Source organism: Centruroides vittatus, unplaced genomic scaffold (assembly GCF_030686945.1).
Source record: "Centruroides vittatus isolate TY-2023 unplaced genomic scaffold, ASM3068694v2 contig_439, whole genome shotgun sequence".
Lineage (NCBI taxonomy): Eukaryota > Metazoa > Arthropoda > Arachnida > Scorpiones > Buthidae > Centruroides > Centruroides vittatus.
Genome location: NW_027122239.1, coordinates 1,328,404 through 1,353,615, shown reverse-complemented (window position 1 = coordinate 1,353,615; position 25,212 = coordinate 1,328,404). Strand labels below are relative to the sequence as shown.

General features: G+C 29.3%; 2 protein-coding genes across 6 annotated transcripts in view; both read right to left on the bottom strand.

Annotated features, from left to right (window-relative positions):
• The window catches only part of LOC136977011 (serine/threonine-protein phosphatase 4 regulatory subunit 1-like), a 425,271-nt gene that overhangs the window by 223,018 nt on the left and 177,041 nt on the right, over positions 1–25,212 (bottom strand). For all 5 annotated transcript variants that reach the window (XR_010881016.1, XM_067272424.1, XM_067272423.1 and 2 more), the window contains 4 exons: positions 18,587–18,691; positions 16,120–16,185; positions 11,017–11,175; positions 8,695–9,482 (listed from right to left, as the gene is read on the bottom strand). Coding sequence is in view for 4 of the 5 variants with exons in the window: in XM_067272424.1 (XP_067128525.1) it covers positions 8,695–9,482; positions 11,017–11,175; positions 16,120–16,185; positions 18,587–18,691 (1,118 nt within the window). In the remaining variant the exon portion in view is untranslated. The remainder of the gene's footprint in view (positions 1–8,694; positions 9,483–11,016; positions 11,176–16,119; positions 16,186–18,586; positions 18,692–25,212) is intronic.
• On the bottom strand, positions 2,031–3,030 carry LOC136977115 (jerky protein homolog-like). Its single transcript, XM_067272556.1, has one exon. It carries the CDS (start codon positions 3,028–3,030, stop codon positions 2,044–2,046), a length of 987 nt encoding a protein of 328 aa, XP_067128657.1. The 3' UTR covers positions 2,031–2,043.

Here is a 25,212-nt window from a genome sequence, read left to right as displayed (position 1 = left end):
AATATCTAGCAAGCTTGGGACCGATATTCATCCAAATTTCTGGAATTTCTGGACACAACTAAATATATACTTAAAATATAAAATACACAATGGAAAGGAAAGAATGAAACTGGTCTTAACACATCATATGCCAGCAGTCATACTGGGATTGGCATCATGTGATGCCTGTATCAAGGAAACCAAAATAAAGCAGTACTACAGTTGCCAAATTCAAAACTAGTCAGTTTCAAAAAATAGATAGAAATCCAGAAATCTGTCTAAAATTTCAGAAAACTCTGGTAAATTTAGATTTATGGAAGCTGAATATTTGGTGTGATACTCTAGTAATTTTGTGTTTATTGTTTGAAAAAAAAAATTTATGCCAAATCAATGCATAAGTAAAACTTCTTTGCATTTTGATGTAGAGGTGTATTCTTGGGTGATTTATTTGCTTTAATTCAAGCTTATTTATTTATTTGCTTGAATTCTGCATTTTGGTCTCAGTTATAATTAATGATGAAACTGAAATTTTCTAACAACAACACATCAACAAAATTGTTGTTATTCATTTTTATTTTGCATTTCTTATATTTATTATAGAATTCTACAAGAATGTTCTTTTTTAAATGCATCAGTAAATCAGAGCCATCTTCAACTGTTTTTAAAATCAAATTGAATTTACAAAAATTTTTCCACAAAAACATTATTAAAAGTTTACTTGCAAGTTAAATCCCTTGCAAATAAAAACACAAGTTATTTTTTAATGTTGTTTTTGTGGAAATTAAAAAAAAATCCATTAACAGCATTCTGGAAATTTTGCATTAACCAAATTGAACTGCAAAGAGCGCACACAAAATACAGCATAAATGTACATGGAAACAGAAAAATTAAAAATATTTTATATTATTTCTGCTGAAATTAAACTAACAATAGGATAAAATAAGTTCCTACTTTTAACAGACTAAAAAAAATTTGTCAAAGTATTGCTGTTAGAAGTCTTAAGCTAGGACCATGTGACTAAATGGACTTCAAAAATGGTATATATGTTACTGTGAAAGACCAATATCTGCCAAATGTTGAGATTCTCCGGTGAATATCAGCATTCACATACAGTAGAGCATCGATTATCTGACTCAGTTGGGGATTGGGGATGGTCGAATAACTGAAAAAACGGATAACCGAAAAGTATGAAAAATACATTATTAGTATAGTATATTGCTATTAACGTACCCCATGTTGAAATTTTTCTCTGTTGTGTGTCACTTTGTGTTGAATTTTCATTGATGTTAAGCCTAACAAAATTTTTTTCGAAATAATAATTGTTGCTATTGTATCGTTAAATTATTTCTTTATTTTGCACAAAATAAATATAGTACTGTACTGTATATTGAAATATATATTTGGGTTACCTATACAAAATATATATTATGTATAGGTCATAAAGTAGACCTATACATTAGAAAAAGATGTCTAAAATTTTCTTTTGCTTCACAGCTGATACTTGTTTTTTTGCTGTTAAATCTCGCACACGTTTTAAAAACAGCAATTGGATAGCGTCACATTCTTCTTGCTGTTCTAACCACTTCATAGCTGTCTCAAAGCCGTGAAAAGCTTCCTCACTGGATGGTCCTTTTTCAACACGGTTGTCATAACTAGGTTCTTCCTCGTCGTCGCAAGGGTCTTGGTTGTCGATGACACTGGCAATGAGTTCGTCGTCTAACAATATTTGATAGTCAGTCATCGGCATCACGTTCAAGCCAGTCTTGAATGTTTTCGTTGTCGCATTCATCAAATCCATAACATTCTTTAATCAGCCCACACAGATGTGATACAAATTGGCTGTTTGGTGGTTCTTCAGGTGCAGAGATAGACTCATCTGATGGTAGAAGCTTATTCCAAGCTGTTACTAGTGTAGTGTCCTTGACAGTAGCCCAAGCATCTGCTACCATGTACATAGCATCCTTCAAGTTAATTTCAGTGTACACTTGCTGAATTATTTTTTCACATTCTTCCCCGAGCATTACCATATGCAGCAATGCCTTTCTGTAATATCGTTTGAAACTTTCAATGACCCCTTGGTCCCAGTTGGAGGACTGAAGTAACGTTGGGAGGCAGGTAAACAACTTTAAATTTTCCGTTTTCTCTTTCCAGTGAAATGTTTGAGGGATGACTTGGGGCGTTATCAATCAACAACATAACATTTCCAGTATTCCCAGTTTTAAGCTGATGCTTTTTGACTTCAGGGATAAATACAGTGTCATACCATTCTATAAAAATGCTTGTATCCATCCATGAATTTTTTTGATTTTTGTAGATAACTGGCAATTTTTTTATTCCCTTAAAGCACCGTGGATTTTTAAACTTTCCTACAATTAGCAAAGGTAGCCTGTGCATTCCAGTGACATTTCCGCATACCATAACAGTAATGCATGATTTGCTTGCCTTAAAACCACATGCTGACATTTCATTCTTAGAAACTAGGGTTTTTGTTGGCATTTTCTTCCAGTACAAACCAGTTTCATCTGCATTGTAAACATTGGTTTTTTTGTAACCATCCTTATCAATTATGTTTTTAAAAGACTTTTTCAAATATTCAGCTGATTCAGCATCAGCCAATAATTTTTCACCCTGGATGTCCAAATCCCTAATTCCATGCCTAGATTCGAAACGCATAAGCCAGCCAGTACTTGCTTGAAAATCAGCGTTACCCCCTAGTTTCTTGTTCATTTGAAGAGCTTTTTCACAAATCAAAGGGCCACTTATTGGATGTCCTTGGCTACGTACTTGCATGAACCAAGTGTAAACTGCAGTGTCCAAATCCTTGTTTTCTGCCATTTTCATCACTTTCCTGTGCAAGCTTCCATTCTCACTGTCAAGTACACTTGCAAATTTTTTAATGGCATCACTGTTCTTTTTAATGTCTGTTATAGTGGTTTTTTCAACTCCATATTCCTGAGCTAAGCTTAATCTACTAGCACCACTTTTCAACTGATTTATTATTTTAAATTTATCGGAAACAATGAGAACAACGTGTTTACGTTTAGTCACCATTGCAAATGGTACAAACAACTACGGCACAATCTGTTACAACTGTGAAATTCACAGATCCAAAATTTATATCTCTGATGAAAACAGATTCCAATTCAGCACAACACAGTCCTCAGAAAAAACCACACAAAACAAACCACTCATAATTAGAAAATTAAGCCTCGTTTAAATACTGGCCTCCCTTTCATGGTCAAGCCAGTGCTGCCAGCTAAAACATGCAAAAATTTAACAAAAGTAATATTAAAGTAGCCAAGACATAACCAGATATTGTAGCGCCACATCACTAGTGGACATTTGAATTTGCCGACTAGAACACTGTCGGTTAACCGACGTGACGGTTGATCGGGGGTCAGATAATCGATGCTCTACTGTAGTTATTTCATGTAAATATGAAATATTTGCTAAATATCATTATTTCTCACTTACATTGGCAAATGTCAATATTAAGCATGCACTGATGGTGAATGTTGAATTGACCATTGGTTTCATAACAATACCTTTTTTTTAGGTGCACTATGTTTCATTTGACATTATTTACATAAATTTAAATACAACACTACAACTTCATATGTAATATTTTTGTATTTAACTTTCAATTCTTTAAACATACATGTTCTTCCTCCATGACCTGTTCTGGTGTGAGCTTCAGATAGTATACTGAACAATTCATCATTGGTAACATAATACTATATATATGTTTCTCCTGATTTTAATGGTACAATTAATTTCTCTTCATCATTAATTTTTAAAACATCAAAACATTTTAATCATCTGTAATCCAAAGGTGTGCTGCACTTAGTTTTAGCAGAAATCACTTCAGAAAGTATTTTAGAGTACTTTTCTTGAGAAAAATAAAAACAGTTGTCTTCTGGTTTTCTTGCAATTAATGCACGTAACTTTTTAAAAAAAGTTCATGGTTAACTGCAGTATCCATTCAATATAAATTAGGGTATCGGATAAAAAAAAAATAAAAATTTAAGAAAAAGTTGCACGCACCAGCAAACCTTTCATAAGACTAACAAACAGCAGTGTTCCAGAGTATAAAAATAGATGCCACGTGATTTCAATCGTGGCAGAACAAAGGAATTGGCAACAGACTGTCACCTCTCTGTTGACATCGGCTTCTCGGCTTCATATTTTCCTTAAAATGGCAAGCACAAGTGGTCTGTCGACCTCATGTACCAAGCACAAAGAAAGCAGCGAATCTGATACTATATCATATTCTGAAGAACTGAGTGACTATGATTCGATACACTCATCTAGTGAAAATGAAGATGAAGAATTGTGTGAGGTGAGTGACATTTGGAGAATTATTCCACCTAACAGACGCATAAAGCACCAGGTCTTTCCTCACACATTCAGTGCAGGACTGAGAAACAAATTTGTCCTCCAATGATGAGCCAATAAAGTTCTATGTACTTTTTATGAATGAGAAAGTAATTGAACATATCACACAACAAATGAACATTTATGTTTCACAATCATTGGCAGGAAAAACTACAACTAAAGGTAGCAGGCTAAAATTATGGAATGATACAAATACATGGGAAATGAAGAACTTTCTTGGACTTTTATTATGAATGGGGTTAGTGAGATACCCGAAGTTAACTGATTACTGGAGTAAAAATTGCATATATAAAAATGATATTGCACCACAAACCATGTCACATAACAGATTCGAATTATTGGTATCAATACGGCATTTCTCAAACAATGAAGAAGGTAATGGAGACTGATTACATAAAATAAATCCTCTGAAAGACAGCTTGAAGAGCTTTATCAATACTGTAAGATACCTGGTGAATATTTATGCGTAGATGAAATGATGGTCCCATTAGAGGAAAATTATGTTTCCGTCCGTATATGCCTGGAAAACATCACAAATATGGTGTTAAATTGTACAAAATTGCTGATACTACTGGATACACTTATAGCATACAAATTTATAAAGGTGAAAGTGAAAGACCACAGGGAAATGTTTCCCTATCAACCAATATTGTGCTAAAGCTAGGTGAAAAATATTTAGGCGAAGGACGTACATTCACAACAGATAATTATTATACATCAATTGAGCTGGCAGAACATTTATTAGAAAGAAGTACTGTTGGTTCCCAGACATAGTTTGAACTTTAGTAACCCTTGAAATTCTTATGTAAACAACAAGACTCGAAACCATTCGAGTATGTGTCAAATTTCTGTCAAGGGCTTAGAGCGAAAGACAAACTCTAACATGAGCACTCATAAATAGGTAGGTCATGGATTCAGAAGCCTATAAAATGTTGGCCGAGATAAACCTTTTCGAACAAAAAGAAAGTGGGAAATTTTGATAAATGAAAGGTGAAAATGATCGTTAAATTCTTAGAGGTCAAAAAATGGCATAACAATAGCCTGAATTATGAGTGCAGGTGTTATTGTTTTCTAAACAAATCGCTGGGCAGAGTCGACAGAGAGGTATCAAATGAACACCTCGAATCAGACCTTTCCTGCATCCCGAAGAGGTTTTGTCTTGCACCTGGAGACAAAGGAAAGACCAATCGGGAAGTGATGAATGGGAGCACTGTTTCATTTCGGATTGGTCCCTCACCAATCCGAAATGAAACAGTGGGGGAAAACTATAAAAATTGGGATTTCAAGGTCGAAAAAGGAGTGTCTCCTCAGGATTTCGTAAAAAGTCGCGATTTGTATTAAGTTGTGTTGTTGCCATCCAGTTAGACCTCTGCTACACCATTTCCCTAATCGTCTGTTTGCCCAGCAATCTCATCTCATCTGCCCCGGGGCTGCAACCGACACCAAAGTTCTCACCTCTCCACAGGATTAGTGAAGGACTATCATTTGTCAATGTAAGCATAAATGTTAACAAATAAACGGTTTTCTTGTGAAAAACACTTGTCATCATTTGCCTCCTCCATCACGGCCCACATACAACTTCCCCTAAGGTTTATCCTGATGCAGGATTAACTGATCCCACCTAAAAGACCACAACCTAACACGGGTGCAAAGGAGTGGGTTTCCAAGTCTCCTATCTCCACCGGGTCAGCTACCTTACAGTACCCATCCTATAGGAACCCTAAGAACAAATAGGAAATGCATCCTCAAGGAAGTAGTAAACAAAAAATTATCTAAAAATGAAATTATTGGTATGTATAATGAAAACGAAATAGTTGTAGCTAAGTGGAAAGATAAACGGGATGTGCTTATGTTGTCTACAAAACATATAACAGAAATTACTTCTACAGGTAAAAGAAACTTCACGAAGAAATTTTGAAACCTAAAATAGTTCAAGACTACAATATTGGGAAAATGGGTATTGATTTATCTGATCAATATTTTAGTTACTCCAGTGAAGTACAAAAGTCGGTAAAATGGTATCACAAAGTTGCAATGGAGCTTATATTTGGGACTACCATTGTCAATGCACATATTATTTACAATAAGATATCTGATTAAAAAAAATATCTATTACCACGTTCAAAGAGATTTTAGTGCAAAGATTACTCAATGGTGATGAAAGTCAACAAGAACCTGCAGCTCAAGACCTGAAAAAACATTGGAAACAGTTACAGATGCCAACAAGAGAAACAGAAAACTAAGGAAGTGTTGTGAATCCTGCTACACTAAAAATACAGATCAATTTCGAAGTCAATCAGCTGATAAATCAAGTGTAACGCCACAAGTTACTTCATATTGCACACAGTGCCCAGGAAAACCTGCAATATGTGCAAATTGTTTTGTAAAAAATCATAAATAAATATTATGTACTCCTGTAAAACATTTATACTTATTATAATTTTTATACTTATATTTATACTCATTTTTATACTTATAATTTTTTTTCTGTAAATATATATTTTTCGCACTTATATTTTTGTTTTGTAATATTATTTACTTTATATGTAATAAAAGAGAATAATTAAACTAGTTTTCGATATTTTTTCCTTGTTTTAACTATTCACTATTAAAAAAACACTATCAGATGAAGTGGTTTGACTGCCGACTGTCGAACCACTTCATGAGCCTCATGGGGTGGTTTGACGGTCGGCAGTCAGAAACCAACTTCATGGATGTTCGCAAGAGGCCACCACTAAGATGTAAAACAACATCTTACGAAGCCAGAGTAATTTAACCTTGAGTGAAACTACATTGGTTATATCAATGTCGGGCGACAGCTGGCAGTCAGATGGTTCTGTGCGGCCCTAGTTGGTCAGACGGCCAGCACGTTGAATGGCAGTTAACGTGTTAAGTAACATGATATGAAATAATACATGTTCTCTGTGTATTCAGAAACATCAGACTAAAATATTACTCATTACAATAAAAACATAAGTAAAACATTTTAACACAAAACCAGACTGTAAAGGTAAAACACAAAATGTTCCACAAATGCATTTCATTTGCACTAACTAACAAAGTACAATAGAGCATTGATTATCCGACCCCCAATCAACCATCACATCAGTTAACCGATAGTGTTCTAGTCGGCAAATTACAATGTCCACTAGTGATGTGGTGCTACAATATTTGGCTATGTTTTGGCTACTTTAATATTATTTTTGTTAAATTTTTGCCTGTTTTAGCTGGCGACAGTGGCTCGACCACAAAAGAGAGGCTATTATTTAAACAAGGTTTAATTTTCTATTTTTATTTATTTTTGTATTTATTTTGTGCAAAATAAAGAAATAATTTTTAACAATAGAATAGTGACAATTATTATTTTAAAAAAACGTTGTTAGGCTTAACATCAATGAAAATTCAACACGAAGTAGGTTAATAGCAATATACTAATATACTAATTACATGGGATATACTATACTAATAATGTAATTTTCATACTTTCTGGTTATCCGACCAACCCCAGTCCCCAACTGAGTCGGATAATCGATGCTCTACTGTAGTATCACTTTAAAAGGTTTATTGAAATCTTTTGTTTAAAAATTTGAAAATTTTCCATTTAACAACATTGAAAATTAATTCTCCTTTAACATCAAACTATTTGAAAAAAGTTATTCTCTCAAATATAAAAATTTGCTAATTATGAAATTTAATAACTGATGATTCAAAATATATTGAGTCACCTGCAATTATTTTTACAATAACTTACAATAAAAATAATCACAAATGACTCTCTTCTAAAATTGAAATCTTTTGATACAATATATAATTGTATTGTAATAGATCTCAGAATTTTTTTAAACAATGGAGTTAAATTTTTACTATTATATATCAAAACAGATATAATTACTAAAGTAAAAAAATACTGGAAAAAAGGAATGTAAAATTTAAGAAAACTAAAAAGAAATTGTTAGTTTTCCTAATTTTCAAACAATGATTTTGTTAAAACACAAGTAAATACATAAAATCTGCAGTAAAAAAAAATGTATGCACTTAAGAGATTAATCACATACAATATCTAAAATTATGCAATAATAAATTAATTCTAATATACAATGTAAAATACTAAAATGATGTAACAGTTCAATATAAAAATATATGCAAATTAATAATTCAAAATTAATTTTTAAAATTTTAATATTTTTGAACTGTCAACCTGACATTATTATTCCATTATGAATCTACTGTTGTTTTTTTTTTATTTGTACTCTCTCCATACACCATTAACACCATTTTCCCTCAATTAATTATCTGAAAATTTCCAATAATTGAACTTACATATTAGTTTCATCAGCAGAAGTACTATCCATTTGTGACATAAGTGATAAGTTAAGATCTGAAGCACAGGTATGTTGTGTTTTATCATCTTTTACAGATGCTCTTATGTGTATATTTGTTGCCTTGCCGTTTTCTATATCAATGTCGACTTCTACATCAGGAACGGGAATACGCCAATACTGAAAATTATTAAATGCACTTTCGTTGTCAATGTGAACGTGGAGATGACCATTTTTGGCTGTCACTGTCAATGGCATATCAGAAAAACATTCTTTTTTTTCTATATTTTCACCATTTGTTTTTTGTGATGCAATTGAATTATCACATGAAGAAAAATTTTCAAAAGTATTTGAATTAGCTTCAGAAGCTTCTTCAGTATTTTGACTAGATTGAAGAAATGTATCTAAATTATTTTTATTCTGAACACGAAATTCATTTTTGGTATATTCTGAAATTAATTCAGAAGTAAAATACACATTCGTTCCAGAATATTCATTAATGGCACCTTTATCTTTATTAGAGTCTAATTTTTCAGATGATGTTAATGATTCTTTTGAATCCAATGAATGTGATGAAACATTTTCAATGTCAGAAGACACTTTTTCTTCAGAAGAATCTATCTTATTTTGAATAGCAATTTCATTATCTTTTGCCTTCAGAGAATTATTATTTAATTCCTTTTTACCACTCAATAAATTATAAATAGTATCTGAATAAGGGAATTCTTGTTTATTATCTGCAAAAGTTGATATAAAAGGACCCAATGATTGGAATGCTGCCATCTTTACCTGAAAAATCAAAAGAAAAATTAACTATTTATATTATCGTATTTGTAAAATATAGTTTGCAAATTTAGCATTTCTAAAAATATTTAATATACCACTTTAATATTTGTAAAAAATTCATTAGTAAATCATAAGCTAGATTCATAAAACCTTCTTGAGAAAAATATTTTTATATTTTTCTGTAAACATTTTCCTAGGAAAAACTAAAATTCTAATAAACTATATTAAATATATTTCAAGCATCTAAAGAATAAAGTAAATAACAAATGGCAAAAATTAAATTTATTAATCATGAACTAAATTAGTATTAATTTATGAAACATTTACATACTAAATTTTTTTAGACAACTCAAATCTATAAATTATGCTTGCAAATAAATTTCAAATACTATAGATAAAGAGAACTTAAAAACATTATGAATAATACAAATCTAGAATATTTCACTAATAAAAATTTTTAATGAAAATAACTACAGAAAGATTATTTCATTTTCATAAACAATTTTATTATAATCATGCAATCATTAAGTTTAGAATGAAAAAAACAATAGTATATAAGAAAATGTTATGTTAATTTTCCCATATTATATATATATAGAGAGGGGGGGGACTGGAAAAAATCTAGTTTCTGTACTGGAAAAATAAATAATGAAAACATACATAAAATACATATCAACAGATGACTTACAAGAATTAACTTATTGATATTAGTTTGCAAACTTACTCATAAATGACAATGTTCATTTCTGGAAAAAACCAATAATAATACACAATACAAAAAACAAAGGTTTTGAAAACAGCTCACCAGCATAAAAAAAATAAAAATAAAATAGAGTTATAGTAATGACAGTTATACTAAGAAAATTCTTATGAAATATTGCAGTAGGGATGAGAAATAAAATCTAAATTATGTGATTTTTAACAGAATAAAAAAGATAATTTTAAATAAATACAATAATTGATTTATAGTATTATGATTTATCAAACATGTTATTTTTCAGCTTATATATCAATTTTTATTCAGGCAAATTTACTCTGTAAACTCAATTATACTTAATTTTTATATTATTCAAATATTTTCAGACAAACAGAGAAATAGAGTCTTAAGTATCAAATAGCCAAAACTATATGTAATAAGTGTTTCATAAAAACAATTCAGATATAAAATTAAATATTATGAATGATTTACAATTAAGTTTTTGCTTCTATCATTTTAATACCAAAGCCAACCAATACTATATGCTATTGGGCTAATAACGGCTATAATATTCAATTATTGCTGTTATTAACCCAACAACATACAGCATTGGTTGGCATTGGTATTACAAGGTATCGGGTTTAGTAGAGTTGTTTATTTCTATCATTTTAGAGCTTGCAGATTTGATAAACCTTATTTTGGATTTTGTCTACACAAATTCTAGGGACTAAATATTCCTAACTATGCTTTCATAAATATGAATTATTTTAACTAGCGATATATATATATATATATTAATATATATATATATATATATATATATATATATTAATTACGTACCCAACGAGAATTGTCACAAAGCAAATTAAGATATAAAGGAGCAAGATCATTTTTTCTAACTTCCATGGAACAAACACAGGAAACAGTTGTGAATACTTCGGCACAAGATTTTCTTACACCCCATACACTATCTTCACATAAATGATAGAATCTTGATAGCTAAAAAAAATTTTTTTTTTAAATATTTAGAAAATAAACACTTGTGTGTTACAAAAATAACATAATTTTAAATTTAATTCATTTTGTAATTATACCAATAATATTTTATTTTTTATTCATTTCACAATTAAACATTATTCACAATATGTTTGTAAATAAAAATAGTAATCAAAGTTCTATAATAAGTGGTTCATAAAACTACATTTAAAAAAAAAAAAAGGTTATTTCAAATACAGAAGTTCTGAAAAAGTCTCACAATTATCTAAATATCAATACACTATTAAAAAAATACATTAGAACATTTAAAAACATGTATTATGAGAGATCTTTTAAGGAAAACTGACCCATATTCAAGCATTATTAATGTAAAGAAAAAAACCCAGAAAACACATGAGTCTACATGTCAGCCCTAACACAAATCTGAGCTGACTACCAGTGTTTAGGGATCAAATCCCTAGCCACTGGCACATCATGTGTATGGGTTGGAAAATGACATACCAGTGGATTCTACATTAAAAATTTTTTGCAAGAGTCTCAACCAGAATTTGAATCTGAATCCTTCAGCGACAGTCGGAATGCTACTGTCAGCCATCTGGCCAGTTATTAATAAGAAAAGAATGTCTTTGAAATTCGTTTTTGAAAGCTTCACCATGACAATATTAAAAAGCTTATGGAATCACTAAAAAGTGCCTAGCTAATCTTTACCAAAGAGAAACTACCAAGAAAAAAATTTGACTTTTGTTTTGGCTGCCATAATTTTTACTCGGCACAATATTTTTTTACGTATCAGATGATAATTGTTTTTTTTTTTACTAATTTAACTAATTAGTTTTACTCACAGCTTTTCAATTGCTTGTAACTTATTTATGACTATTTATTATTGCTTCTATAACATAATTTGGTCTTAAAACAGTCAATAGAAAAACAATAAAAAAAAGAATAAAACATATCAGAATCTATTGCAACAAACTAAAAGAGAAAACTGCAAAAATGTAATTAATAGGATTGTTTCAGCTTATTATTCACTGGCTTAATGTCTCAGAACACAACTGTACAATCAGTTTAAAATGATAGATATTTTTACCAAAATTCAAATTCTACTATATGCTTGAGTTTAGTCAACTATCAGTAGGAAATGAACTATTCTTATAGTAGTTGGGATCAGACAAATAATTTTGCACACCAATTTATTATATCATTCATCAAATTATTGTTTTTTTTTGCATTTTATTGCAGTTAAGTTTTTTTTATTTAAAATGATTAAATTTAAATCAATATTTGATAATTAACTAATAAAAGTGGAATTCTTTTGACTGACTAAGATTTAATGTGTTTCTTTGTGCTCAAAATTTTTCAAAGTAAATTTATGTCCATTTTCTGATTCTCACCATAAATTTTAGTACAACTTTTCATACAGAATTTTTAGATAAAAATATTAGGTAAACCAGAAAGTAATGTCGTTTCTGCGCATGTCAATACTTGTTTATCATTTATCAGCTCATTGTGTACTTCAAAGCCATGCAAAAGACATTTTTTAAAGTTAAAGTGACTTGTTTACTTGTAAATAATTAAATCTTAATTTTTTTTTTTTTTTTTTGCAATTTTGGGTGAAATGGCCAGCCAAATACCAGAAGAGGTACAGTACATATCTGGCATTGTATGCTTTTTGAGTTTTACAAGGGTAGTAATGCAACAGTTGCTATCAAAAACATTTGCGATGTTTATCCAAGTGCAGTAGACGTTCGTAAATGCCAAAAGTGGTTTTCTAAGTTCAGATCTGATAATTTTGATCTTTCTGACTTGTATCGATCAGGAAGACCAACAACTTTAGACATGTTAATGGTGGAAGTGGAAGCAAATCTGTGTCAGACAATCAAGGAACTGTCAAACACTCTTAACCAACCTTGCTCAACCATCCAAGAACATTTGCAGCAGATTGGTAAAGTATGCAGAGCAGGTGTTTGGGTCCCACATAATTATCCGAAGAAAATAAAGATAACCAATCCACCACATGCAACTTATTGCTTCAATGGCACAATATAGAAGTGTTTTTTGATTGCTTGATCACTGGAGATGAAAAATGGGTCCTCTACGATAATCCAAAATGCAAAAGGCAGTGGCTCTCTCCGAATGAATCGCCACAAAGTACTGCTAAGCCAGGTTTACATCCACAAAAGGTGCTTGTGTGCGTTTGGTGGAGTATTCATGGAATTTTCATTTTGAAGTGCTGAAACCTGGACAAACTGTGAATGCAGACCTTTACTGTGAACAATTGGATTGAGTAAATCAATCTAATTGAAAAGTGTCCAGCAATTGTCAACAGAAAAGGCGTTATTCTGCAACACAATAATGCAAGACTGCACTGCGCAAGATGAACCCTAGAAAAAATTAATGAATTGGGTGGGAAGTACTGCCTCACCCACCATACTCGCCCGACATTGCACTATCAGATTTCCATTTATTCTGATTGCTACAACACTTTCTCTGTGACAACAAATTTGAAAATTTGGATAATATCCGAGATGCAGCAGATTGCATCATTTTTTTTATATTTATGTCCAGATATTTTGCTTAAAAACCAATTGATTTTTATCAATCTGGCATTGAAAATTTGCACACTAGATGGCAAAAGGTTGTTGATAACAAGGGTGATTACATCATTAATTAAAAATAAAAACAAGTTAAAAATTTATTTGTTTGATTTTAATGTAAAAAAACGAAATTACTTTCCAGTTCCCCTAAAATTTGAATACCCAGTGGTTTCTTTCTTACAAAAATGAATCATAGTGCAATATTTTAAAAAAGAGAAAGGTTGAAGTCTCACATTTCAAATTTGCCAGAGTCAAACTATTTGTGTACTGACTCAACACTGGTAATAAAGACAATCTAAATACTTTTATTTTAAGTTTGGACATTCATAAAGAAGGCTAGCTCAGAGCTCAGAAATTACTTAAACTTGGTTTGCACAAGTTTTGAACCTTTCACATCAACTAATGTCAATCATAACATGATATCACTTGACATCACTTTGAAATCATGTCCAGAATATAGAGAGTGGGCCAGCGAAAACGAAACGGCAGAGTGTTCGTGTTCGTCCAAGCAAATCGCTGAGACAGGTTGATTTTACTCTCGAGAGGACATCTTATTCAATAAAGTTTTTGCGAATCTGAATATTAACTAAACAAACATTTTTTTCGAAATAAATGTTTGTTTAGTTAATACAAAATAAATGAGTTTTTAAAATTTTTTGTTGTCTGTTGCATTCAGAATCGCAAAAACTTTATTGCAAAAGATGTCTCCTCGAGAATAAAATCGACCTGTCCGAGCGATTTGCTTGGACGAACACGAACACTCTGCCATTTCGTTTTCGCTGGCCCACCCTGTATACTAAAAAACATTTCATTGTTAAAAATTTATAACTTCATTGAAACTGTTTAACAATGCACTTTGTATCATTTGAAATCAATCAGAAACCACTACAGAATGATATCAAATGATATTTCTGAAATGATTTTTGGATAGTTTCAAATGACATGAAATGATATCACTTGTAATTAAGTAATATCATGCGATGTCATTAGATCATTTAAATCATGTCTGAAGTAGTTTTGTACAGTTATCATTTGAAAACAATGTAATAATATTTTTACTAAGGCAAGATATATTCCAAGCAATTTTCTTCCACATTTTTAAAATTAAAAATTTAATGATTAACAAAATTTTGCATAATTTATGGCAATTTGTTATTAAATAAATTATTCTGATCATTAATTTCAATTGACAAATATATAACTCAAAAACAAAAAGAATTTTTATTAAGTAAAGCTATATAAAATTTTATTTGTATGAATTTCCATCCTTCAGAAAAGAAACTCGTTTTTATATAGCAAAGGTGTTGACTTTTATCTAAAATTAACTGTCTGAAGTCATTACAAAGATGAAATCAGTTAGTCAGAACATTATTAACAGTCAAATGCAGATATACGTCAAAAGAGGAACGCTGTATTGTTAGAACATGTACCGAGTACAATTAATTTGATTTTATAATAATTATTTTCAACAATAAAAATTGTTTTGAGTTCTAAAAGTTGAGTTATTTTAAAAATCCAATCCAAAGTTATAGAAGAAAACATATCAGCTTGGGGTTACTTGCTGATTGGGTTTTCATCTGGGTTTTCATTGTACACTATTAGCATCAGGATGCAACTGTTAACATTCATTTTTCCATGTTCTCCTTTGGACACAAGGATTTATTACCAGCATAGCAACAAACTCAGTATTCAAATGAAATGTATAACAAAAATATTTTGACGAAATCCTTACCTTCTAATGACTAATTTTGGATAAGAAGCAACAATTTATGCTTTATAAAAATTGTGACTCTCATATTTATGCATATTATTATACCAGGTTATAATATTTACATAAAACAAAAAAAAAATCAACACTTTTTTGAAAAAAAAAAAAAAAACTTATCACTCTGTTTATAATAAAATGTGTGTTCAATTATTAAAAAATTTCCCATATAAATATTACAATAGTCAGAAATCATCATTAAATCAAATTTTTAATATATTTTTCATTGTTTTTGTCAAGTATTTATTTTTTAAATAAATTAATAATAGGAAAAAATAATAGCAAAAAAAAATTAATTTTATTTTTAAAAATGCAGTAATATTTAAACTAAATATTACTAAATGTTTTCCAAAATTATAAACCGTATAAATTCATGAAAGAATTATATTCAGCATATTTTTATGGGAGGGAAATACAAACAATTAGAAAGTCCAATAAGAAAAATATAATAATAAAATTTAATTAAAAAAAAGTAAGTAAATTAATTTGTTTTAATAACTATTCATTATATAAAATTGTTTTGATTTTAAATCATTTTATTATTCTATGTTAATTCAAAATTGGGACAATTAAATGTACTGTACTTACCAAATAATCAATAGTTGTTTCTTGACCAACCACTGCACAAAATTCTCCAAAATTTGATGCACATATCTATAATAAAAATAACAGGTTATTAAAAGCACATGCCAAAATATCAAAATTAAAATAACCTCTCTCAACTTTTGAGAATATTTTAGAATTTTGATTGGTTTAATTTATTAGATTCAAAATAATTTATCTTTGTCTGAAAATTTATAATAAAAAAACAAATACAAAAAATTATATGAAAATATGCTGTGATGCAAAGTGCAAGAAAGGTTAAATAAAAAAAAAATAGGCAAAGTACTAATTATAATATACTAGAAATGATATTTTTTGAAAAGTTATATAATAGTTATTACTCTAAAGAAAGGATACATACAAACATACACACACTTATTTTCATGAAACTCCTGAAAATTTTTATAACCAATCCTGTGAAAAATTTTGAAAAATATGATTCAACCTTTGGAGAAAACAAGACAACATTGTGAACAGACATACTTATAACATTGATGAAACATAGTGGTTCTGCACCAGCTAAATTAGGAAAAAGGAGAAATGGATGAAAATTGTTCCTGAATATTCAAATATAAACATCCACAACAAACCCGATACATAGCAATTTATGTATCGGGTTTGTTGTGGATGTTTATATTTATATGCCTTGCCAGGTATGCGACGGCCAACTGAATGCATTATGTGGGATTATATATGATGAGGGCGCTGAATGCATCCCCAGTTGGCACCATAGTGACTGATAATGGTTATTTTGTAACATTATATATGCTGGAAGAGAAGATCGGACCGGAGGTCCGGATAGCATAATTGGCAACATATCCACACGGTAAGCGGAAGTTGAAGGTTTGAGTCCCACTCCAAGCCGATTCTTTTCTTCTAGTAAATCTAAATTATTTATTTAATTATTATAATTATTAAATTTATTAAGAGATGGTACCTAATGCCTTCCTCTGCTGCCAAATTTATTATTATTACCAAATTAAAGCCCGATGTTTATGGCAGTTGGAGAGTTATTGCTGAATATTCACTGGAAATATCTACAATGCAGATAAAACAACACTTTATTTTCATTGCATGAAAATAAAGCGTTGTAAAGTCAGATCATACTTATAGATTTAACAATAAAAATGCCAAAGGATTTAAATCGTTGAAGAAACACACAGTTCTTCGCTGTGCTGATACAGAAAGTCAGAAATAGACTACTAGTGATTGGTTAAAATAGATATCCTAGATGTTTTAAAGGTGAAAAACATTTACTGATAGATAATTCAAATGCAAATGTCTGAATGACAACAAACATTTAAGTTTCAAAAATCAATCAATCATCAAAAATATGAAGTCTTATTGATAAAATATCACAAATGAAATAATAAAAGGCAGGCCAGCAAATAATGATGAATGAACTACAAGTAATTATTAAACTTAAAATATTTTAAAGTTAATTATTAAATTTATTTTGAAATTGTTTTAACATGCTTTAATTATTTGATTCAAATAAAAATAGAATTTCCACTAATTATGGTCTAATTCAAGGGTCGCCAAACTTTTTTGATCGTCGACCCCCTACAAGTTTTCAAAACCTCACATCGACCCCCACCAAAAAGTTTGTGTTACAAGCCAAAAAAAGCACTTACTATTTAAATACATTTCTTTTAAATTTTTATTTATTTTTTCATTTATTGTATATAGACCTATGTTAATAATTTTTGTAACTGACAATCAGTGAGACGGATAAGCTTGATAATCGACCCCCAATAATGTTATATCGACCCCTAGGGGTCGATATCGACCACTTTGGCGCGACCCCTGGTCTAATTAATTTCACTACATAACATTATAATTCGATTATTGTTATCAGTATTGGCTAATCCTTCTTAAATAATCTTTATTTCTTTCCCGACACCGCGAGGCAGAGTCAGGTAAAGTACAGAGTGGTCTTTTGGCTTATAAATGGCAAGATTTCGAAATTAAAATAGAAACAGCCAGGTGAAATGCCATAACATCACGTGGTTTATAGTTTGACATCTGGCAGAGGGATAGCAGACCAAACTTAACAAAACTCTAATATCACAATGCAACATAGTTGACAGACTATAAAATCAGTTTTTAATATATTCAGATATGAAATAAAATAAAGCTATTTCTAAACTATGTATTAAAGGTTAATTTTACTAAGAATAAAACTAATGATTGATATAACTTAAATTTAGATTCCAGATTAATGTCAAGATAAATTATGAAAAGTCTTGTATTTACAGTATCTTTAAGCTTTGGTTTGTATCATATGTTACAAAATAAATTCATCTTTATTTAAGTAAGATAAATTAGATGTTAAAATGTGATGCCACATTTTACTATAACTTCCTAAAACAAGAAGCATTATAATACACACTGTACGGTTAAATAAAATAAGCTGTATAAAACTTAAATATTAAAAAATAAAAATGCAAACCTTTCTAGCATGAAAAGATCCATCTGAGCAAAGATTTCTAAAACAGTGCAGGAAATGGTGCTCAGTAATTTCTTTACCCAATATAGGAGCCATTTTACATAACATCTAAAAGAAATAAAACATATCAAATAATTTGCTATCATCATCTACTTCTAAATTAGAAAATAATTTATTCTAACAATATATATAAATAAATAGAATTCAAAGAAAAATAACTCAAAAATTAAAATATATTATTAAAAAAAATTTTAAACTTATATTTAAATCTGAAACTAACAGTAATTGCATTACAATTGATTCTGAATACTTTGCCTTAAGTAAAAGGACATTTATAATCCAGGATTTTTGCAATAATGTTTATAAATATACATTTTATGAAAACTGAAAATGTTACTTAAGAAAAATTTTTTATTAACCTAACTATTAATATGATGTTTATTTATGGTGTATTTTTTAAAATTAAACTACTGTATTGTATATAAATAATTCTTAACTGCCAATCAACTAGCAAATTGCTTAAGCAAGTAACATCTCAATACTCATACAAGCTTATAATTGTTATCATTTTAATTGTATTATATTTTTACCATGCAAGGTTACTATAATAATCTTCAGGTCAGCATACCAATTACAAAATTAAAATAAAAGTTTGTTAAAATGCTTTATTGTATTTAATGACGATTATCATTTTTTAATTTCAATCAATTGTACTTTCAAAAACTTTAGAATTTATGATTATTTGTTATATATTAATAAAATCATTCACATTTCTTTATTTCTTTTCGATGTTAACAGTATTTTACATAATTTTATGAATGAAAATCATTGTCTAAGAAAACTTGAAAAGGTTAGATAAAATAAGCTGTATTAATTTACATATATTATAAAATTGCAAATTTTGAAATTTATTTTGTAATTTAAAAATAATAAAAAATTAACTCCCAAAACATTAAATCATAGATCTGCCTTGATCTATGGTAAATATTAAAAATCTTTTATATGCAACTGTTCAGACAAACAATAATCTTACTTTTTTTTTTCTTGCTTTGTATGTCAAGAAGCATCATGAGCAATTCCAAATTACAAGAAGTGAAAAGCTCAATTACAATGAGTCTGTATTGGAGAGAGACCTACATCAATTGGAAAAACTTATTTTCTTGACCAAACATTAGATGTTGGTAAGAATGACAAGTAAAGAGATGCAAAAATATCTTCTAATATAGAAGGTACAAACAACATTCTTATAAAAAGGTGTAGTGCAGCAAATAATGTTACTATTTTAGCCTTTAGTTATTGATTTAAAATAAAAAAATTGCATATCTCATTGAAGAACTAATCATTTTACTTTAAATGATTTTTGCATTTGATTTACAAATCACATCATCAAACAAGTTAAAACATTTATACTTAAAATATTTTCAAATAAAATTGCCAGGAAAAACTTTCTCAAAATGTAATTTTTGTACCAATCATATTTATATTAAAATAATTATTCATTATTTTAAATAAGTTTTCTAATCTATAACCATAAATCTGATCATTAGAATAAAATAATTAATCTCACACACAACTTCCATAAGATTCCTGAAAAACATTGTTTATTATAATGTTATGAGACACCAAATATCCTGAGATTATTGGATACGTATTATAAAGTTTCAACATAAGCTATATAGAAATTGAAAAGTGCGAACAATTTTTAAAAATTTAAATTTAAAAACAAATACTGAACACATCAAAATTAAATGTTCTACAATTTATTCAGTTAATTTAAAATCAGTAAATTGAACAATCTGTATTTATAATATCTAACCCTATCTAACTAATAATTCAGCAAAATCATTATGCATCATTAGATGCAACATTCCTAAGAAGCATTTAACAAGAACCCAAAGAAATAAAAGTTTCATAAATGAAGATAAAAATGCAGTAGTAGTATCTGTAATTATCCCACTATATAACTGTCAATTTGCAATTTGTTAATTTTTACTGAAAGTAAATGCATAAACCACTTATTGTAAACTGCTGACTAAATAAAGCATTGGAGTGCCATTTTTGACGTTGCTGTGTATGAAAAAAAACCTTAATGCAGTGGAACCTCGCTTATCGAGCATGATTCATTCCAGAGTTCGTAATGCGAAACACTCATTAAGCAAAACAATTTTTCCCACAGAAATTAATGTAAAATACGATAATGTGTTCCACACCGAAAAAAATGCTCAAATGTATAATGTTTATTCAAAAAAAATTGTACAATATACACTGTTAAGGAGCTTGAATCATCATCATCTTTTCTTCTAGTATAAAATGAACCATCCTAAAATGAGAATTCGATTTGCAAAAGAAAAACACAGCTAATGTGTTTGATAGACAATCCAAACGATATGCCAAATTATTGGGTTATGTAAAGGCTATAATTAAATATTAGAAGTTAATTAATTTGACTAGAGGTCGGCAGTTATGTTTCCATCTCTCATTAAATTTAATAATTATAAATAGTTTTTAATTCAGACATTTCTAAAATTTAATTTGGAATTGGTCATTCAATTTAATGACCCAAGAATTTCGCATATCGTTTGGCATGTATATTATATAATGAACTATGGTTGTTGATGTTTATAAGTAATATGTGTGAACACAAGTTTGGAAAAATATGTGATCACAAGCGACACTAAGATGCTAGCAGAACGAGTGCTAAACACAGACTGATGGAGCAGGCCTCATGCGCACAATTTGGGACTTCCCCTCTCCTCATCATTCGTTATGCGAAACATCACTTGTTAAGCGAGGTAAATTTTTACAATTTGTTTTGCTCGTTATGCAAAATACTAGTTGTGCGAGGTGCTCATTAATTAAGCGAGGTTCCACAGTATTTTAAATTTTCAATTTTATCTAAGTATTGTGTGATTTTGTTTTAGTGATGGTTGATTATCAAAAGGAATAATGTAAAATGAAATCTTGCAATAAATTCATATTTCATTCCAAATAGTCCCGGATAGATGTAAATGTTAGCAGTTTAAGTGGTCCATGATTGATAACTTTGAGAACCATTGAATTAGAAGATCATTGCTATGTGAACTGAATACTAATATTTTTAACTATTTAGCTAAAATATAAAATGCCATAAATAAAATAATTTTTCATTTTCATATAATTAGTTGCAGTTGCTGAGAAAAAGGTGGATATTTTCATTTTCAATTATTTATTACTAGCAATGTGTGCCCAGCATTGCTGGGGTTTTTGAAAGGGTGATAAAAGCAATGGTCCTAGTAACTAAAATGTGCATTTATTGACCTGAGTATTTGTAATAATGAAACTGAAAAAAAAATAAACAAATTTGCTTGGGCTTGCAGGATAAAGATAAAAGATGATTTAAAGGATTTAAAGTCTGTAACAAAGTGTTACTATGCTTTAGATTCTTCAATTGATTTTAAAACAGAATAAGCTTTAATATCAACAATAAAAGATCATTCTCGTCCCATTGCATAACTTTGGTGATCCAAATTTCACAAAAGCATTACCGGTGCTCCAACCTATAGCTCTAGGATGGAGTCTAGCTAGTTCCGAGGAGATAAAAACTTCATTGGGTACATTTGGCAACACATTTTCTTTTAGATGCTAATATTGCTCTCTCATATATCCATTTCCGATTTATGTAGTAAGTGTTCTTAAATTAGTATCCAGATTTTCAGTGAATTTGCCATCACAGAGATGCAAAATTTGTTTAGTAAAATTCTCTGCAGATCTGGCTCCCAATAGATGAACCCTCGTTTAAAGGGACAACTTTTTAACCTAATTCCACAGTGATGATACCTTTAGGCAGGCATTTAAGCTACTCAGTAGGTGTAGGCGGGCAAACTGACAATGTATAATCAACAATTCAAAACCAACAGTGTATTATCGATAAACTTACAATAATTAGTATTTACTTATTATTTTTGCCAACAGATGGCAATATACATAAAGGATGCTAAATCTATATACTATCCCAACATTTTGGGGTAATACATAACTTATATAGATCCTAGAATCAACACTAATACTCAAACTTTACTCTTTAACTGATCTGGACCAAAGATTTGTATAAAGGATAAACCAACAATAATTGATTTATATATATGTTATGGACAAAGTGATTAATATGGGCATTATGAATGACGACCAACAAAGTCGGGCATTGTAATAAATTTCAATAATTTATCAAATTGACTGGTCATTATGAATACTGCTATCATCTAGTTAGGCAAAGTGATGATAATACGTTTATGAATGATCATCCGACATACGCTAGCCAATCAGAACTTACATCTTAGTTGCACATGCATATTGCATTTAGTACCGAATTTTAAATTTATGTGACCAATAGTTAATCTTTCTTCTTTAACAAAAGTAACAATCATGGAGGAATCATAAAGTGATGTTTAATCAGTTGTTGAAGCAATTATTCATTAGTTAATAGCAGAAAAAGGTGAGAACAATTTTTTACAAAATCAGCATATTTGTCAATGATACAAAAAGTGAGAGTCAAAAATGAAAGTTACTTCTAAGTTACCAGAAGAATATCAGTTAATACTACTTTGAAATAATTCACAAAAACTAAATATTTCTAAATAAAATAAATGGAGTTTTTTTTTAATCAAATTTAAAAGTTGGTACTAAATATGATATGCACACTCAACTCAGAATGCGGATTGGCTAGAATATGTCGGATGATCACTCCTCAACGTATTAGCATCACTTTGCCTGACCAGGTCATAGCAATATTCATAATGACTGGTCAATTTGATAAATTAACCAATATTTATCAGACTCTGAGCCCATTTTAGTCATTATTCATAATGTCCAATTAATCACTTTGTCCATAACATATATATAGATTACTTAAAAATCTATTTATTCCCAAATGTCAAAACTTTAAATACAAATTTTCATATTTTCTCTAGGTTCTAAACTGTCCAATATAAAGAATATTCTAATTTTTTGTTGTTTTCTTATCCAAAATTATTTAAATTAAATCATTATACTAGAATTTGTGATCAAACTACTAGTACTATACCAAATGCAACACTTTTCTGATGGCAACTCACAAGACTTGTAAGATCACTGCAACTTCAAGAAAATAAAATGATGAATTCTGAATATCTGAAATTCAGATTATTATATATCAATGCTCTAATATACAGCTTATTCAGATTGTTATAAAGCCTTATTATGTATGCTGTATATTATGAATACAATACAAAATACAGATTTTACATTTTACTTAAAGCTACAATGCAATATCAAATATGTCAATGATTTTAGACTATCATTTGTCTTATTTTTGATTTTCTCAATGACATATTTTTAATAAATATTTTTACTTATTCTAACAGAAAAGATTTTATACCTATCTTATTTCTTAATGAGTTTTTCATTAGGAAGTAAAAGTAATTACACAGTTATATCTATCTTATCTTTATCCTTCAAGTTCCAACACTAAATTTTGCATTTTATTTACATCAAATTACAGCATGCAAGACACACAGCATTATATGATTATAAGAGATAAGAGATTTGTTTAACTACAAAATAATTTGAATTAATACTTAATATTTCTGAAAAATATGCAGACATCTAATGTTCCTTAGTCTAACGTTTGTGTCCATAATACTAAATGGCAGAAGATTCAAGATCAGCAGCATTGACTGAATTATCTATCTTCTTGGATTTTTTTAATATTTCACTAATATAACGTGGTTTAATTTCATTTAAAAAAAAAATTATTACCAGATGAAAATGATTACCTTTTGAGCTATTGAAAACAATTTGATATGCAAACTGAAAAAAGAAAAACTTGTAAATTATCATTTAACTTCCATTTTCCAATGTTTGCAACAAAAAAATTGAAATGACATCAACTCATTCATTGTAAATTTTAGAAATCATCATATATATATATATGAAGTAAAAATTATATATATGTATATATATATAACAATATACTACTAATTTCACTAAGATCCTTTATATTATTTAAATACAATGATATAATGAAAATAGGAAAACTAAAGAGTTTATCCAAACTCATACAGCATCATCATAAACCATCAAAATATCAACTAAATCTTAAATCTCAGCTATGAGATGATGTGTCATCACTAATTTAAAATTAAAATCTTTTCACAAAGATTTGATGAACCATGTAGCCAGGGTCAGATTGGCCATCTGGCAATTCTGCTGCAGTGAAATTCTATAACAATGACATTTGGTATGATGGCAAACCCAGCTGGCATGTCAAGCTTATTGTTGGGTGTTATCAGTGCACTAGGTAGACCCAGAGTTAATATTTTCATGTAAAAGCATTCAAAACATGCAGTTCTTGGGAAAGGGTTATGACAAGTTTAAAGACAAATGCCAATATAATATTATGTGCTAGGTAAAACAAGTTAGCTTGATTTTTCTAGAAACTTTTCCAAATACATTAGTGCATGGGTTTGATATGAGAAGCAGAAATCCAAGTATGCTAAATATCACAGAAATGGCTACAATACAATACTGTTAATGCACTGATAATTTAGTGTGTATGTGTTTATATGAAATAAATGTGTACAAAGAACAAAGTAAAAATAATATGCTCTTGTTTC